Source organism: Thamnophis elegans, chromosome 2 (assembly GCF_009769535.1).
Source record: "Thamnophis elegans isolate rThaEle1 chromosome 2, rThaEle1.pri, whole genome shotgun sequence".
NCBI lineage: Eukaryota > Metazoa > Chordata > Lepidosauria > Squamata > Colubridae > Thamnophis > Thamnophis elegans.
Window position 1 is genome coordinate 131,957,650 of NC_045542.1, and position 17,795 is coordinate 131,975,444.

At 37.7% G+C, this 17,795-nt stretch overlaps 1 protein-coding gene across 10 annotated transcripts in view; it reads left to right on the forward strand.

Annotated features, from left to right (window-relative positions):
• The window catches only part of FOXP1 (forkhead box P1), a 530,594-nt gene that overhangs the window by 485,782 nt on the left and 27,017 nt on the right, over positions 1-17,795 (forward strand). For 6 of the 10 annotated variants that reach the window (XM_032211517.1, XM_032211521.1, XM_032211520.1 and 3 more), the window contains 4 exons: positions 5,464-5,547; positions 10,736-10,834; positions 17,337-17,538; positions 17,638-17,717. In XM_032211517.1, the coding sequence (XP_032067408.1) occupies positions 5,464-5,547; positions 10,736-10,834; positions 17,337-17,538; positions 17,638-17,717 (465 nt within the window). The remainder of the gene's footprint in view (positions 1-5,463; positions 5,548-10,735; positions 10,835-17,336; positions 17,539-17,637; positions 17,718-17,795) is intronic. The other 4 variants (XM_032211524.1, XM_032211527.1, XM_032211522.1 and 1 more) reach the window with 3 other exon arrangements.

The following is a 17,795-nucleotide window of genomic DNA, read 5'->3' on the forward strand; positions in this document are numbered from 1 at the left end:
CAAGGAAAGCTAATTTCATTCAAAGCTATAAATGCACAAGTGCAAGAGCTGTTATTTATGTCGTTCATTCCTTCCAATAGTTAAAAAGAAACGAAGATAATCTTTGTTCCCTTTTTCCTCATTCTAATCCAGGTTTCACTCATTTCATTCAAGAAGTGTAAGGACTGAATTGGAGGCCAGGTAGAGGGGTTTAAAAGAAATACAAAATTAGTCCCTGACCATTTTTTTAAAAAAATATGAATTATTCTTTTGTGAGTTATATTTGAGTTTCCAACTGTCAATCAATATCTGTCAGTAAGAATGACTTTGTATTATTTTTATTCTGCCCGGTGACAATTTTATCAATCAGCCCTGTGATGCAACAATGTAGGGTTTCAAGAAGACATGGGCAGAAAATACAGTAAATGCCATAAACTCTCTTTCCTGTTAGCAAATTTATTTTTCCAAAAGCTGAAGGAAAAAGAAAGATGACATCCTTGACTTCGGGGATATTTAACTTGGATTCAGTCTTTGATATCAGGGCTGTTATTCTACAGCCCCTAAAATCTTAATAACATTGATCATTTCCCTAGACAGAGTGGATCTCCATAAGCTAAGACTACCTACATACCAGTTTGACACCATTGCTGGGGTAAAAAGCTTTTTCCTAACGTGATATACATTAACACAATTAAAAAACTGTCAAGGTCTATTTTCCAGGTGTAGTCAGGCCAGAGCCAAAAGTAGACTGACTTGCAGCTGTTTCTTAGCAAAGACATTTGCATTAGCTCTCTGCCAAATTTCTGCAAGATTTCTTCCAACATCTACATGGCTGGTAAACAGTGGGATTCGGGGACTTAATATTACTAGCCCAGGACAGATCTGTCAAAAAGACTCTGGTCTAAAAGGTGTCCGTGGATCCAGAATGAAACAGCTGGAAATTCATTATCAACACCAGTATGTAGAACAGTGTTGAGGAACAGGCTAGAACTCTTTCTCATGATAATGACTTGGTTCAAATGTAAATATTCATCCAACCAACCATTAACATGTGAAGCTTTTTGGGGGTGGGGGGAGGGAAGGTTTTTTGGAAGGAAGAAGGTTTTTTGTGCTTCCTCATTGGTTAAAGCATTTATTTCATTCCACTTTCTAACTCCTAAAGTTCAATTCTTATAACACTGCTACTGTCAAAATTGATACCCAATTGCCAAGCACCCAAATTATGATCATGTGTATGTGGGGATGCTGCAACAGCGTCAACCTTGAGGACCAGTTACAGGTCTCCTCATTTAGTGTCATTGTAATTTCAAATGATCACTGAAGAAATGGTCCTTAACAGAGGACTACCTACATGTTATAAATCCAAATAGAAAAATAAGACTCACCTTTGGTGGGAAAGTAACAGCACTCTGTGGGCCTTCAATGTTTTGTCATGCCGGCCACATGACCACGGAGGCTTCTTTGGACAGTGCTGGCTCTTCGGCTTTGAAACAGAGATGAGCACTGCTCCCTAGAGTTGGGAACTACCAGCACATCACATATGTGTGAGGGAACCTTTACTTTTTACCTGCATGTTGAGTTTATTAGCAGAGCAGATAGTGCATATGCCCTTGGGATAAGATGGTTTGAGTGTTCAGTGTGATCATATTTTCCTCTAGGAAGTCAGCCTTTGTAATGGTTTTGGGTTTGTTTTTTGTTTTTGCACTCGTGTTGGAAACACCGAGGTGCTTCCTGGTTGAAAGGATTTGCCAGTGACAACACCGTTGCTCAGGGAACGCCCACTTGGGGACTCCTTTCATGTCCCCAGCAAGAATTGGAACAAAGGACAGGAGCTCACCCCTTCCTCCTCCATGGTGGCACTTGAGTCTTGAATGTGACAAGCCAGCATCCTAACCATGCAAGCCACCATGCCCCTCAAATGTTTCTGTTATTCTTGTTATTAATATGCTGAATTTCTCAGGATACTTTTGTATCTTCATTCATACTAAGTCCAGCATGTTTTGTATTCCAACTAGATAGCAGAAGAAGTAAAGGAAGATGATGACACTTTAAGAGAATTGATAACTCTTTTTCCAGAACAATGAATCTGCTGTCCAACATATAATAATGGGTAATAATTTATAGTTGGTCAGGATATAAAACCTAATCAGTTTTCTGATCATATAAAGTAGGAATTTGAAAAAAAAATGGATCCATTTCAACTTGGGTCTTGCTTCTTTTCAGAAGAACTGGGCATAAAATAATATTCACATTTTGCCTCTATCTTTTCCCTCAGTTTCGCTGAGGGGAAAAAAGTGTTCATTTCAATCAGGCAGGAAGGAATAACTTTCACACTGGAAAAATCTTGCAGGCCTGTAATTTTGTCAGCAGTTTGCAGTATCATAGTGAAAAATGTTTGGGTCAACCACTTCAAATAGATAGATATATAGAGCAATTGTTACATTGCAATGTTACCTGTAAATCAGTAGGCTTCCAATAAATAAATAGCCCTCTTCTCATTTGTGTGGTACCTCAGAGAACTAGCAAAATCTCATGTGCACCTGTGAGTAAAGCCATGAATGCATTATAAATACCAGGGGTGGGTTCCAGCCGGCTTTACTGCCTGTTTGCTTGTGCTTCTGCTGCATGCACATGCACAGTTCAATTACGTGTATGTGTGCGTGTGCGTGTGCTGGTCTTGTTCTATTTGGGCCTTTTCCCATGTAAGATTGAGATTGTCTTGGCAAAGTTTCGGCGAGGTCTCGCTCACCATCCTCAGGCTAGTGTTTTGGGCTTAAAAGCGTGGCCGGAGCTGCTGTCTTTCTATAAATCTTGGTGGGGGTGTGTGGAGTGCTGGCTTTGTTTCATTAAGTGGATTGATTGGGTGTGTGGCTGTATCATGATTGGTTGATTGGTGCTGGCTGTGGGTCTGTTGTTGTTTTGTGTTGTAACGGCCTGGGTGGTGGGTGGGACTCGATGGTTTACCAGGGCTGGTTTCTAGATGTCTGGTAGGCAGGAGGTATCGTCATGTCATCGCCTGCCTACCAGACATCTGGAAACCAGTCCTGGTAAACAAACGAGCCCCACCCACCCACCACCCAGGCCATTACAACACAAAACAACAACGGACCCACAGCCGGCACCAATCAGCACCAATCTACCAATCATGATACAGCCACATACCCAATCAATCCACTTACTGAAACAAAGCCAGCACTTCACACACACACACACCAAGATTTATAGAAAGACGGCAGCTCCGGCCACATTTTAAGCCAAAAACACCAGCCTGAGAATGTCGAGTGAGACCTCGCTGAAACGTTGCCAAGACAATCTCAATCTTACATGGGAAAAGACCCAAATACAACAAGACCATCATGTTGGATTTTTTACCACTTTCTTGGTTTTTTTCCTTGAAAACATTTTGCTTCTTATCCAAGAAGCTGAATGGTGGGGAATGGAATGATTCTTCAGAAACACACATTTTTTTCCCCTTTCTCTCCCTATATAAAATGAAATCAGAGGTGGGTTTCTGCCAGTTCGGCCCAGATCAGGCGAACCAGTAGTGGCAGCAGTGGGAGGCTTTGCCCACCTGTCCAGATACTTCTGCACATGTGCAGAAGCGTTGCGCTCACGCACGAGCAAACCAGTAGTAAAATAAATTGAAACCCACCACTGAGTGAAATAATACTTTTTAAATGGTGCTGAGTCATCAAGTAATTTTTATGTTTTTGTAAATGGTTTAAGCATATGAACTACCACTTTTAAAACCTGTGAAATTGTAAAAAATATAAAGTACTTTGGAATATCTCTCAAAATAAAAGAACATATTTCAACTTCTTTTTTAATTTATTGAGGCTGCTACATTGCTCCAATACATTAGGGTTTGAATCATATGGATATGTCTGCCTGGATGTTTCATCAACAGAATGAAAAGGCTGGTATGGGAGACAATTTTATCAGTGACTGGAGTTATACTTTTATTTTACATTTAATACCTACAGGTCAGTAGGAGAATAACCCCATGCAAGTTGGCTTATAAGCAGTGGTGGATTTCAGCCAGTTCACACCTATTTGGGAGAACCAGTTGTTAACTTTCTAAGCAGTTCAGAGAACCGGTTGTTGAAAGAAGTCTCATTTTGGTTTTTTTCCACTTTACAGGGCTAATCCTGTAAGGATAGCAGGAAGGAAACATTCTGGTGTTAAATACAAATAAATACGATAGCAGAGTTGGAAGGGACCTTGGAGGTCTTCTAGTCCAACCCCCTGCCTAGGCAGGAAACCCTATACCGTTTCAGACAAATGGCTATCCAACATCTTCTTAAAGACTTCCAGTGTTGAGGCATTCACAACTTCTGGAGGCAAGCTGTTCCACTGATTAATTGTTCTAACTGTCAGGAAATTTCTCCTCAGTTCTAAGTTGCTTCTGTCCTTGATTAGCTTCCACCCATTGCTTCTTCTCCTACCCTCAGGTGCTTTGGAGAATAGCTTGACTCCCTCTTCTTTGTGGCAGCCAGTGCTGGCTCATATTTAAATGGTTGTCCACTAGGACTGCAAGATCTTTCTAAACTAATCTTTGTTACCCTGTTTACAGAAACTGCTTCTCTAGTTAACCCTTATTACATTGTAACAGCTAAGGTGAAGCACCCATCGATGTGAGTGATGTTGAGTTGGCCATGCCCACCCAGTCACATGACTACTGAGCCACGCTTACCCAGCTGGTTATTAGAGTAGAGAACCGGTTGTTAAATTATTTGAATCCCACCACTGCATAAGTTACAATTCAGTTTTAATATATGTATCATCCAGTCTGTAGTAAAAGACAAAAAAATATCTCGTCTTTGATGTAATAACAAAAAACATACTTGCCCAGGATGTATCCTCTTGGCTGTACAAGCAAATGTGAAAAAGAAAGCTTGTTGATTTTTCTCCTCCAAAGTGAAATCTATTCTGTAAGAGAACAAACATTTACCTTCTGTAGATGGTTACTTTTCCCTTTCCCTAAAGCTGACAATATCCGTTTAATGTTTTACATGTCAACCTCACCTACCTAATAGAGGGTATGTAGCCCATTTTTTTTTAAAAAAAAAAGTACGGAGTGGGATGTTATAGAAAAGGAGGAGAGGGCAACCTTTAAAGCCAACAAGCCTTGGCTTTGGGCCTCTTAGCATTGAGGTTGGTTAGTAAATGCAATTCCTTCATTTTCACCCTGATTGCTTCACCAACCCCTCCTGAAGCATGAAGGACTAGACGGCTTTAGTCAAAAGCTCCAATGTATTTTTGCAAAAAAAAAAAGCTGATACCCAGCACCAAAAGTTTTGCTTTGCTTTTAACAAAATGCCAGAGAGGGATGTGGATTCCGCATAACATTTCCAAATCACAGGAAAGTAATACTATTGCACTTTTCCTGTCATGTGCCGGCTACAATGCCAGGGTTTAAATGGAGAAGAGCCATTCTGGATTCTGTTCACAAAACTCATGTTTACATTTCTCTATCCTGTTCAGCTTGCAAAAGACAAGGACCGCCTGCAAGCAATGATGACACACCTGCATGTGAAATCAACTGAACCAAAAGCTACCCCTCAACCCGTAAGTATCTGCACGGACTACATAAAGCTTTGCCTCTGCTGATTTTTTGGTTCTGAGAAGGCCCCACAAATGCAAATCATTTCTAACTAACAATATTAGTGTATCAGTTATTACTAGAAAGATTGCTGTCTTAGTCTGTTATGAACACAACATAATAGGTAACCTTGCTGCACCTTAAAATAAAGAAATTTATTATAAGGTTAGCTTTTTTTGCATAACAGCACGCTTTGTGATCATTATTCAGGGAAATAAATTCACTGCAATATTTGCAAACTAGATCCCCGCATCATTTGGCTGACACATCTGTCCCACTGCTTGTTTTATGTCAGAGGACTTCTCTTAGCCTTTATTGCTCCACTTAGAGTTAAGGATTTAATTCCTTAGAAAACTGAAAAAATGATGTGTCTTTCCCAGGAAGACATGTGCAAAGTAATTGTTCTGTATCTGTATTTTATTTTTTTCTCTTTCAGCTATACCTAATCAGGTTGCTGTAATTCTTAAGTCTTCAGTTTGATTCTCTTTTTTTTTTCCTGTCAGATAGAAAGATAGATGCTTGCTTACATGCTATTTTACAATCGGCATGACAATAAAATTGATAAACCAATTTGCTGTTATGGTTCATCACTACTTGCTGATTAATGTGGTTTATACAAACTGTAGATCATCAGCACTAAATTTTCATACAACAAGTAAAATCAAATTAGGCCATTTACCTACACATAGCTATGAAACTAAGTAACAAATCAATCCTTCAGCTTAAAACACTCACATGAAGCAATTAGGAATTTCAGAGTATTATCAGAAGAGAAATAAACTTTAAAAACCTCATATTTAAAAGGTTGTGGGGGGGCATAAGCTTTTAGGATAAGCAAGTCTGATTTTGATATGTAAATTAAATTTTAATTTAAAATAGAGCATTTTATTCAAATCCCTGATCCCTTTCACTGTCTTAGTAAATCTATGTGCAGATTTTTCTGCAGAGCATTTTTGAGTGGCAAAAAACAATGTTCTTGTTTTTGAAATATAAGGCAGAGCTAGGAAAACCTTCATTTTGTGTAATCCTTCTTCCAAAATGTGGAACTCCCACGAAAGCTTGGGCCATAGGAAATAAGTTTATTTTATTTACTTTCCTTGGATTCATCCCCAGATCTGCCCCTATATTCTCTAAAAAATAAAAGCAATGCTTTTCCAGTCACATCAAGAATCAGGCAACACCTAGAAGAGGGTAAATCATTTCAAAAAGTACTTTGAATAAAAAGTGAAGTAAAGCTGCTTAAACTGTAACTTCACAAAAGTTTGAGACAATTACTTTGAGGATATCACTTGTGCTCACACAGAAAATACATTAGGTCAGGGCTGTCAGACTAGCAGCCCACAGGCTGAATGTGTCACAAGTAAGCCATACCCACCCCAGCTCCGCAAAGGGGGGAAACGTCGTGATACGTCACGTGACGGCAACGTGACACTGCGAGTTTGACATCCATGCATTTGTTGATATTGTCCACAAATAATATATGCACATGTAGACAACCTGGGAAAAGCTCTTAAAGCTACACAGCAGGCCTTTAGGAGGTTGTGGTTACTTATATGCATGAGAGTGGTGCTCCACACATAACTAGAACTGTCCTACAAATGATTTTTGGAGCTGTGGATTACCTCCGTCACAATTCTCTAACAACACCATCTATCAAATGTGATTCTTCAAATAAGATGCAAGATGAGGTACAGGCAGTCCTTGACTTACAACCACAATTGTGACCCAAATTTCCATTGCTAAGCAAGACAGTTGTTAAGTGAATTTTGCCCCATTTTATACCTTTCTTGCCACAGTTATTTTGTGAATCACTGAAGTTCTTAAGTTACTAGTAGTAGTGAACTGGCTTCCCCATTCACTTTGTCAGAAGGTGACAAAAGGGGATCACATGGTGCCAGGACACTGCAACCATCATAAATACTTGCCAGTATTTATGTCAATCATCTCAATTTTGATCACATGACTATGGAGGATACTGCAATGGTTGTAACTGAAAAACAATCCTAAGTCACTTTTTACATGCTATAACTTCAAGCAGTCATGAAACAAAACGTTGTAAGTCAACTACCTGTATTTCAGAAGGTGAATTGTGGATAACTATGATCCCTTCCACTTTTCCCCCAGAAAGTCCTACAAAAGGAAGGTAGACCAGCATGGCCAAAAGTCAGTTGTAGAATGAAAATATCTGAAGGGCCAATATTTCCCCTTTGAGTACAAGAGCAATATGACTAGAACAGTTTAATCAGCTCCTAAGTGCTCATTACTTAAAATTCAGGACTTTTTGCTAATAAATAGTAGCAATTACAGAGATTCCAGAGTAAAAACTGTTGCACAACCAATAAGTGGACCAGCAGAGGAAGGAAGTAAAATTGACCAAAGGAAAGGGAGTGAAGGATCCACTGTCTTCATGAGTATTAAAAATGTTTTACATTCTAGAAAATTATAGCTTTGATGGAGCCTCCCACTAAATTTATTTTTAACTGTTCTATTGAAAATTCTGTGCTACTAGTCAACATTATCTCTCAGTAGCTCTGCACAGTGTTTCTCTATTAAAAGAAATAGGCATGAATATTTTTGACTGAAAAATTAATAGCTTTTGAATTTGTACACAGCAGGTTTCTTTTCCAAAGCAGTCCAATATCACTGCACAGCACTTGTATAACCATTTATTTAGAGGCCAAGTCAAACCTTTGACAGCTAGGGCAGTGTTACAAGCCAACATAAAGAACTCCAAGATGTAAACCAACAATAGGCAGTCTGTGTGAGGTTTGCCATTGTCAAATACATAGATTGTTTGGATTAGTTTATGTAAATGTACTGTTGTATTACCCTTTGGAAAAAAAGATCGCATTTGTGTATGAAAAGTGGTTTCGTTCATAGGCAGCATTATAAATCCTTATCCTTTAACGTACACGTTAGAAGTAAAAATTGGCGCCTGACAGGACTATATTGTGTGACACTCTGTTATTGGATTGAAACAGCTGCCTTTTCATTTATTGAATATAGGAAATTTTATTACAGATATCATCAAATAAATCAGAAATTATTAAAATATGTATAGGTGAAGGATTTGAAAATTAATTACAAAGTGTAGAAATATAGTATTCTTCATATATGCTATCCTTGCAAGGAAAGGAAAAGAATAAAATTATAGAGTCAAGGTTTGGCCTTTATACATTCAGCAGCATATAATTCTGGCTAGAAGTGAGTCAATGACCAAAAACCACAGCATTCAATCCACTTTACACCCCATAATTAAAGTTCTGTTCTCCTTCTAACCAGATGTAAGATATACATTAATTCTAATATTTTGTGGCTTTTTTTAAGAATTGGAATTTAAAATTCTAGTTCTTGTTTAAAAAATGCAAAGAGAAGAATTGACTTGGTCATTTTTGATCAGGGAAAGTTGGTGATGAAATTTTGAAAGCTAATGGGGCCTACCTTAAAATGACCATCATAATCTCAAAGGCAGGTACAGTTTTGGGGGCCAATGAATTTCTTTGTCAAATATGATTTGATTATCATAGATATTTCTTGGAAGATCAAATGCAGGGATGTATGAAGCAGATGGAAACATTTTGAGTTGATTGTTCCACTGGAATTCAATGGCTTGAGAGTTCAGTGTTCAGTTAGAACAGGATTGTCAAATTTGACAACTTGTGGACTTCAAATCCCAAAATTCCCCAGCCAGCATGGAATTGTGGGAGTTGAAGTTCACAAGCCTTAAAGTTGCCATATTTGGAGACCCCTGAGTTAGAACAGCTAAAGTTGGCACATTTTGAATGCTCTGTTGCTGGGAAGTAATTAATGCAAGCTGATTTAGTTTGTTGTTGTGAATAGCCCCAATTATTCCCATGAAGAATGTTATATATGCTGCTGCTATGGTGCTGAATGCTCTCTCTGGTCATGGCTTTGTATGAAGATGTTCTTTCTGTTTTTTTTTCCACTCAGTCTAGTTTACCTAGAATCTAGTATTACACAATATAATTAGAAAACTAGTACTGTGCAATGGTATTTTTATTGTTATGAATGCTCTCATTAGATTTCCATATGTATCTATATATGTATGTATATGCGTCAGAAATGCTAGCATTTATATTGTAACATAATAATGCCATAATCCCATTATTTTCAAGCATTCCTGGTGATGATGAGAATAGAGGAGAATTAATATGCCAGGTGCTATTAGCTGACACTGTATAGCCACATATTTCTTCTCACAAAAGAAAGAAGAAATGCATTCCTCTTTCTTTGGTAGGTTTTTTTCTTTTTCTTTTGCATACCTGGCAGTACATTCATCTTTATAGAGCTGACATAACTGTTGGCTATTTTTTATATATTTTCCTTTACCCTAACCACAGCAATTAGGATTGTTTTGAAATCCTGTTTTTAGCAACTGTAAAAACAAAGCATTAAAAATAGCCTTTTAACTGTGAGGTAATGACTGAGCATTTTAGCTGCTGTAGCTGTACTTTATAGTTTGAAAAATAATGGTATGTAGCAATAGTGGGGGAGGGGGATATTTGTAAATGCAACACACCAAAGCTGTTTTTATATACTGTTTTTCATTAAGTTCCACTCTTCAACTTGGGTTTCCTTTAGTATCTCTGCCAATAACAACACCTGCTAAGTGATCATTGCCTGCCAAATCTTGTGTTGCATGTAGTTATATATATATTTTCTAAAACTGCGTACATAAAATGTTCCTGGGTGAAACCTAACAGTCCTGACACCCATCCACTTTCAGCGTCTCACTGAGAGTAATGCTGTTCCATTCACCATTTGAGCCCCAAGCAAAAAAGATGAGTACCCATGTCAAGAGAAATCCTTGGCCTTAAGGCCACCTGAGATAGACTCAGAAGAGCGTGCTGATTTTTACACAGAAAAACATGCCACACCTCCCCTGCTACCTTTGTTATGGTTTTGTTGCTAGTCTTGTATACGTCTTTCAAACATAGACCAATGGAAGCTACTTTAAGAACAACAACAAAAAGTACATCTATATATGTGTATATGTGAATGTATTTGTAGCATGTTTCCCATTCCATAAGAATTCAGGAAGCAGTAGGGAGGGGTGAAGCTTCTTCCTTCATCTTATTGTTAATGTAAATAAAATATTTCTTTTATCATGTTTTCTTTTCCAAATTATTTTAGTTTTCCAAATACTTGGGTGGCCAAGGAGGGAATGACTACTTCAGGTTGCATTACTGCAGGCTTAAAGGGACAACCAAATACGAATTTGGAGAAAAGGAAGTATGTCTATTATGGATAGCTTTACTCATGTACTGTAAAACAATAATATTATATATGTATGCATGTGTTGGGGTGCGAGAGAGGGACCCAGTATAAATATGTACAATCACGAACGCACATCTCATATCTTATTGTTAAAGCCCTTTGATAGTCAAAATTGCAATTCTATAGATGGTGTCCTAAATACATACACATACACCAAAAAAATCATAATTTATATTTCTGATTATGCGTTTGCTGGTATAGAACACAAAGGCAACTAATTTTTGGCGATTGAGAGAAAGATTGCTTGTTCATTCCTATGTTGTTTTCTATACTCTTATACAGCCTGAAAATTACAACTTTTACTGTAATAATTAAAGATACCATAAGAACATAAGGCCACTAAGAGAAGAGATTGACTCAAACATTCTCTTTTGTTTGTTCTAACAACATGGTAGTTGATCAAAGTAAATTGCAATAAGGCAAACTCTATTTGTATGACAAAAATCTTTATCAACTACTTCTCAAATCCAAGCAACGGCATTTTTAAGTAGAAATTGATGTGGCATATCAATCAAGAAAACAAACTCCATCATTCTTAGCCATTTGTGACCTTTGCCCCACAAAACTGTCTTTACTTCGCTCTAGGCCTTTTTCATAGTTGATGTTTAAACAATGAATGTTTAATACATGATAATGAAGATTAGTAGTTGACGATTGCAACAGAACTGTAGTTGTGACGTAGTTGTGCTCCTGTTCATAACTGCTATCTGTAGTTGAGTTAACGTGAAAAAAGCAAAGAGGCTCTCCTTACAGAAAAGCTCAAAAAAGCAAAAACTTTCATAGTAAGTGACAAGTCATGGTTTTCTTAACTTGTTCCTTCTGCCAATCTAGCAGTTCCCTCTGATAAAGCACAAGCTGTTTTCCTTCTCTCCAACCCCTTCTTTCTCAGAAGGCAGTCAGGTTTAATTTGGGAACTCGGCTCTTTTAGCAAATTAGCAATTAGAAAAATGTTGTGGGAATATGTATATGTGTCATTAGTTTTCCTGCAAATTAATAGCAAGAGCAGAGGTCAGACAGAAATTTTCCACTTGACTGCAGTTCCTCTGTCAAGATTTGGCACTTTGCTTTAGAACGGCCACAGATGCTGAAAGCCACAGCCTTCCTCTAGGAACCGTCTTTTAATGAGTTTACCTCGTAGCCATTATTACAAATATTACGGCCTCTCCCTTACCCTTGAAATAAAATTACTTTTTCTACAAAATATTCCAGTGACATCTTACCCCATTGCACATTGATGGTGGGGTCACTGGGATGTAGTGTTTAATCATTAGATCACCTCCATAAGCATCTCCTAATTAGAGTCCTTACAATACAATTTTATCTGGTAATTAGCCAAGATTGGCTGCTTCCTCTTTAGCTTATTAGTGGCAGCCTAGCAGTGGGTGTGAATCGCAGTGTCATTTGTCGAGCCTGTTCAAGGCGGTGCCCCCCCCTCCCTTTGCTCTTCTTCACTTTTGTGTTTATTTCTAGCTGTATTACCTACCCTGATTGCCTCAAGAAATTTAACTCAATTCAAATTATTTAACTGGAGAACATTGACCTTTGGGCCTTCCACCATCACCCCTCCCCCAGCTTCCTAGTAGAAACAGATTAAATGTTTAAGCTTTTAAACAGCAAAAGCAGAATTGAACTTGTTTGAAATTGAGTGGTTTGAACAGTAATGAGGAAACAGTATCCGTGCACTTTCCAGCAGGAGAGCCAATCTTCTGAGTTTGTGCAGTGCAAGAACACTGGAAATTGATTCAGATTTGCTCATGCTGTTTAAGAGCAGAGATAAAATAGAGGAGATTCAATTTCTCAGGGAGACCTTGCATTGTTGTTATCCCCCCGTGCTTTTTATCATATGTGATGGATGGATGGATGCCAGAAGGGCGTAACAAAATGCAATCATCCAGTTCCTCCAAATAAAAGAACGTAGGGTAGCCTATCTGCTCTTTCCCTTTTGCATAAGTTAGCATTTGAAAGTAGTTACCTGCTTGGGAGAATGCAGTCATAGGTCACTTCGAAGTCCCTGACTGTCGTTTTGTGTCATTCATTGCATTACTGTTTTGAAAGCAAAATCCTCATTCCATGGGAACCTTTGAAAAGCCTAAGATAAAAAAGTTCCAGACCAACGTGCCCTCAGTTCACCTCAATACTATGTTGTCATCTTGCATGTAGAAAAGCATCTTGTAAATCAAAATAATCTTTTTTAAAAAATTGACAAATTAATTGTACTCCTTTGTCTGCATCTTCTTTATCAAGTTGTGTGAGCATTGAGTTTCTTTCTCAACACCTCCTGTGCTTTTTACATTCCAGAAATACACAAATATCCAGAAAGATTCTGAATAATAATAATAGTAATAATAATAATAATAAATTATTAATAATGTTAATAATAAATATTATTACCAGTCAGTGGTATTTGTGATACATTTTTGAATGTTCAGTTGACTGAGTTTCATGTTTAATGAATAAAGTATTATTATTATTATTATTATTATTATTATTATTATTATACAATTGTATCACAGCGGCCAGTTGTTTCGCCGGATTTGGCATTGGTTACTAGTCGAGCCCCACCCAGGGGCCTAGGATTATTATTATTATTATTATTATTATTATTATTATTATTATTATTATCATCATCATCATCATCATCATTATTATTGACCACTTGATCAGTGGATGTAGCAAAATTTCACAAACTGTCTACCTACAACGCCATGACCGCATTGCTAAGATCATTCACTGGAAATTGTGCCAAAAGTTTGGCTTTGAGTACAGTAAAAACCACTGGGACCACTGGTTGAGAAGGTTTTAGAGAATGAGAAAGTCAAGATCTTGTGGGACTTCAGAATCCAGACTGACAGGCACTTGGCCCACAACACACCTGACATAGCAATAGTTGAAAAGAAAAAAGTATGGTTCATTGGCATTGCAATACCTGGAGATGCACGAATTGAAGATAAACAGCAAGAAAAAATCACAAAGTACCGGGACTTGCAAATTGAAGTTGAGCGACTGTGGAAAAAGGTTTGAAGGTTTATTTTATTTATATGCCGCCCTATTCCCTGAGGGACTCAGGGCTCACAAACCCAAGGAGAACCCAAAAATGAAATTGTGTGTTGTTGTCCCAATTGTAATTGGAGCCCTTGGAGCAATACCCAAAGGGCTACCTCACTATTTGGAAATTTTAAATTTATCAGACTTGAACATTCTCATTCTGCAAAATAGCAGTAGACTTAGCAATAGCAGTAGACTTATATACCGCTTCATAGGGCTTTCAGCCCTCTCTAAGCGGTTTACAGAGAGTCAGCATATTGCCCCCAACAGTCTGGGTCCTCATTTTACCCACCCTGAAAGGATGGAAGGCTGAGTCAACCCTGAGCCGGTGAGATTTGAACCGCTGAACTGCTGATCTAGCAGTAGCCTGCAGTGCTGCATTTAACCACTGCGCCACCTTGGCTCTTAAAAAACTACCTTACTTAGAACAGCTTATATCCTTTGACGTTACCTTAACAGTTCCTAGGTCCTTGGTTAGGACTCGAGCTGTTGAGCTACCAACCAGTCCCAAAGGCTGTGAATCTCACCAAAGATTAACCACGCAATAATAATGATAATGATGATAATAATAGTAATAGTCACCAGATATCACGGTTGTAGAGGGCCGAAGTGTACAGTTTAATGATATCACTGTTCCTGGAGATGGCAGAGTCGAAGAAAAAGAACTAGAAAAAATAATGAAATATCGCGACATGGCCATCAAAACTACATGGCTATGGATGAAGCATATAACAGTGAAATCCATTGTCATTGGGGTACTTGGCACCATGTCCAAGAATTTTATAGGATACGTCAACAAATTGCAGCTTCTTGCAATAACACCAGCGGAACTGCAAAAAACTGCGCTACTCGGAACATCTTATATTTTAAGAAGGTACTTGGTTGATACCTAGGATGCTGGCAGAAAACCGTATCAACCATTAGCACCAGTCACTGGTATTTGTAATGCATTTTTGAATGTTCAGTTGGCTGAGTTTAATGAATAAAGTATATAGTAATAAGTATTTGCGATACATTTTAAATGTTCAGTTGCCTGAGTTTCATGTTTAGTGAATGGAGTATATAATTATAATCTGAAGAGAAAAAGAACTGCAGAGGAAGACCACTGTATTTGGTGTCCTGTACCCCTGTTTCCCCCCCCCCCACAATGCTGCTTTTGCTAATGAAATGCTGTTCTTTGGTGTACGCATAAACGAAGGAACAGTTCATCAGAAGGAAATATAAATTAGAAAACGAATGAAGAGATACATTCCCTGATTCTGCTTGCCAATTCTAAATATCCCAAGTGTCTGTGGTAAGGGTATATATCTCACCTGTCTCCCATTAATGAAGAGCTTTCCCAGGCGCCTCTTGAATTCTGATAGTAGCTATATTGATCACAGAATAGGATTGTCTGCTGACATTGGCCAGACAGTGAACTCTGAGCTCACATGGACTAACAGTTATTTTCTACTGTCTATCCACCAGAAGTTTTATTTATTTACTCCCTCCCATCTCTGTCAATCCAGCATGATAATTTCTTTTAAATTGCTTTGAGAGCTTGGATCAGTCTAGTTTTGCATATCTACACCCAAAATTTGCATTACTTGAGTTAAAATATAGATGCATGATTCAGAAAGGCATTTTTTCCCCTGACAGTTGACTTATCATGATGATTACCTATCGTAGAATAATCTTTTTTCTATTCTGTGTAAACATTTGTAGGTTTTATACATTCATTCATTTATTTCCTTTAGTTTTTCCTCTAACCCAACCCACTTCAAGTACTCAAATTAAAGTACAAATTTTAAAACTTCATTATTTATAAGATACTTAGGTATCTCTAACAAAAGAACATATGTGAGAGGCGATATCGATTGCCTGCCTTGCGTCAACAAAAAGAAAATAAGGAATCTGGTGGTCAAAACTTTTTTTCAACAAGTCAATTTTCATGAAAAGGTACTAACACCATGTATGAAACAAAAAAGCATTTACATTTTTAAAGTGTAATTCATAACAATAACAATAATTCTTCAACATATTAGAAAAAGAGTTGCTGTCTTTTCATAGGACACTTTGTATACTTTCATGAGAAAATTACCTTAAAATAATGGAGCTAATTTCCCTTAAGGAACCCAAAGAAAGGATCGGTGACACCAATATAAAATCTTAAATCCTCAATGCGAAAGGCAATTATCTGTGATTATCAGTACATGAAAAGTCTGGCTGTATAGAAATAAAACATATTCTTTTAATTTGTAATACTTTAAAGTACTTTAGGCAATCTTTTGTGTTAACTGCCTGAAAGAAAAATCTGCTATTTTCCCCAGATTTCCAATGTAATCCTATAAGTTAATTGCCCAGAAGAAAAACCCACTGATTTCAGTGCCTGCAGTCTTCATTATGTTCTCAAGGGTCAGAACTGTTGTATGCAGGTATCCCCATGTTTTTTCTTGGTTGTGTCTAAAAGGGGCAGCATCTACTGCAAAGGACCAAGTAAGGATATGAAAAGGGTCTGTCTTCTCTAGCTTCAACTTTGATCATTCTAAAGAAACAGCCAGTTTGGCTGGTGCTATTTGTTAGGCCTGGCTGAGAAACACTTATGTCTCCTTAAATTCTTCCTGAGACCAGAGAATCAATGGTTTCATACTGACCCCTAAATGCCAGTCTTTTTAAAGAACGAATTTCCAATGAAAGATATTTGTGATTACAGTATAGCCTCTGATTGCCAGAATCATAGATAATATTACTGATCAATTGTGTACTCAGGATAAGATAGATTTTTTTTTAAAAAAAAAATTAATCTCTTAAAGCGTGGAAAGCAAATATTTGATCAATTTACTTCTAGGGCTTTCCCCCCTCAATGAAAATTGCACTCTTTGGGGGTTAGCTCATCCGCGGTGTTCTCCACTTGCTACTTCATAGCCTCACTTTAAAGCTATTTTTGTTGCCCGCTCATTCATACAGCTATATAACTTTAAAAACAAGGCTTCATCAGGTTATCTACCCATATAGTGTTCAAAAATTGAAGCATTTGCCTAGATAATCACAATGAACATGTAATGTATATCTATATTACAATGCTTTTACTGCAGGGCCAGAGTAGATAGGGAACAAAATTATGAAGACATTTATTTTATCAATTTATTGCATGCTTCTTACTGGTTTGATTTATATCCTGTAAATGATTTATATTATATACTGCAAATGACTTTTCATAATCAAGGATGGTCTTGTAACTTTCTCCCCAGTTCTACTCTAACAATTTCATGACTACGATGCACTGTTGTTGTTTCTTCCTTTGAGTATGAGCACCAAGATATACTCAATCCATCATTATGTCTTAATAAAAATAACATGTCAGTGCATGAAAAAGAATGGGGGAAATGTATTTGTTAATCCAGGAAATTGTTTTTTTTTTCTGTTTTAATAGTTGAATCTTGTCTCTAATGTCACGCTTTCCAAGACTGCATCAGAAGCTTCTCCACAGAGTTTACCTCATACTCCCACCACCCCAACAGCACCCATCACTCCTGTTACCCAGGGACCTTCTGTCATCACTACTACCAGCATGCACAACGTTGGACCCATCCGAAGGCGGTACTCTGATAAATACAACGTGCCCATCTCCTCAGGTAACTTGAAAGCCAGCTACAAAAAAAAGACTTTGGCCCTTCCCATTCAAATAAAGCGATGAGCCATGGCTAACCGGAGCCCTCTTTGCCTTCATTTAGCAGATCTTGCACAGAATCAAGAATTCTACAAGAATGCAGAAGTCAGGCCGCCCTTTACGTATGCCTCTTTAATTAGGCAGGTAAGCGATACCGTCTCTGAAAACCTGCTTAAATCCAGGATTGTACATATATATGTGATGCTATAGGCAAGAAGATAT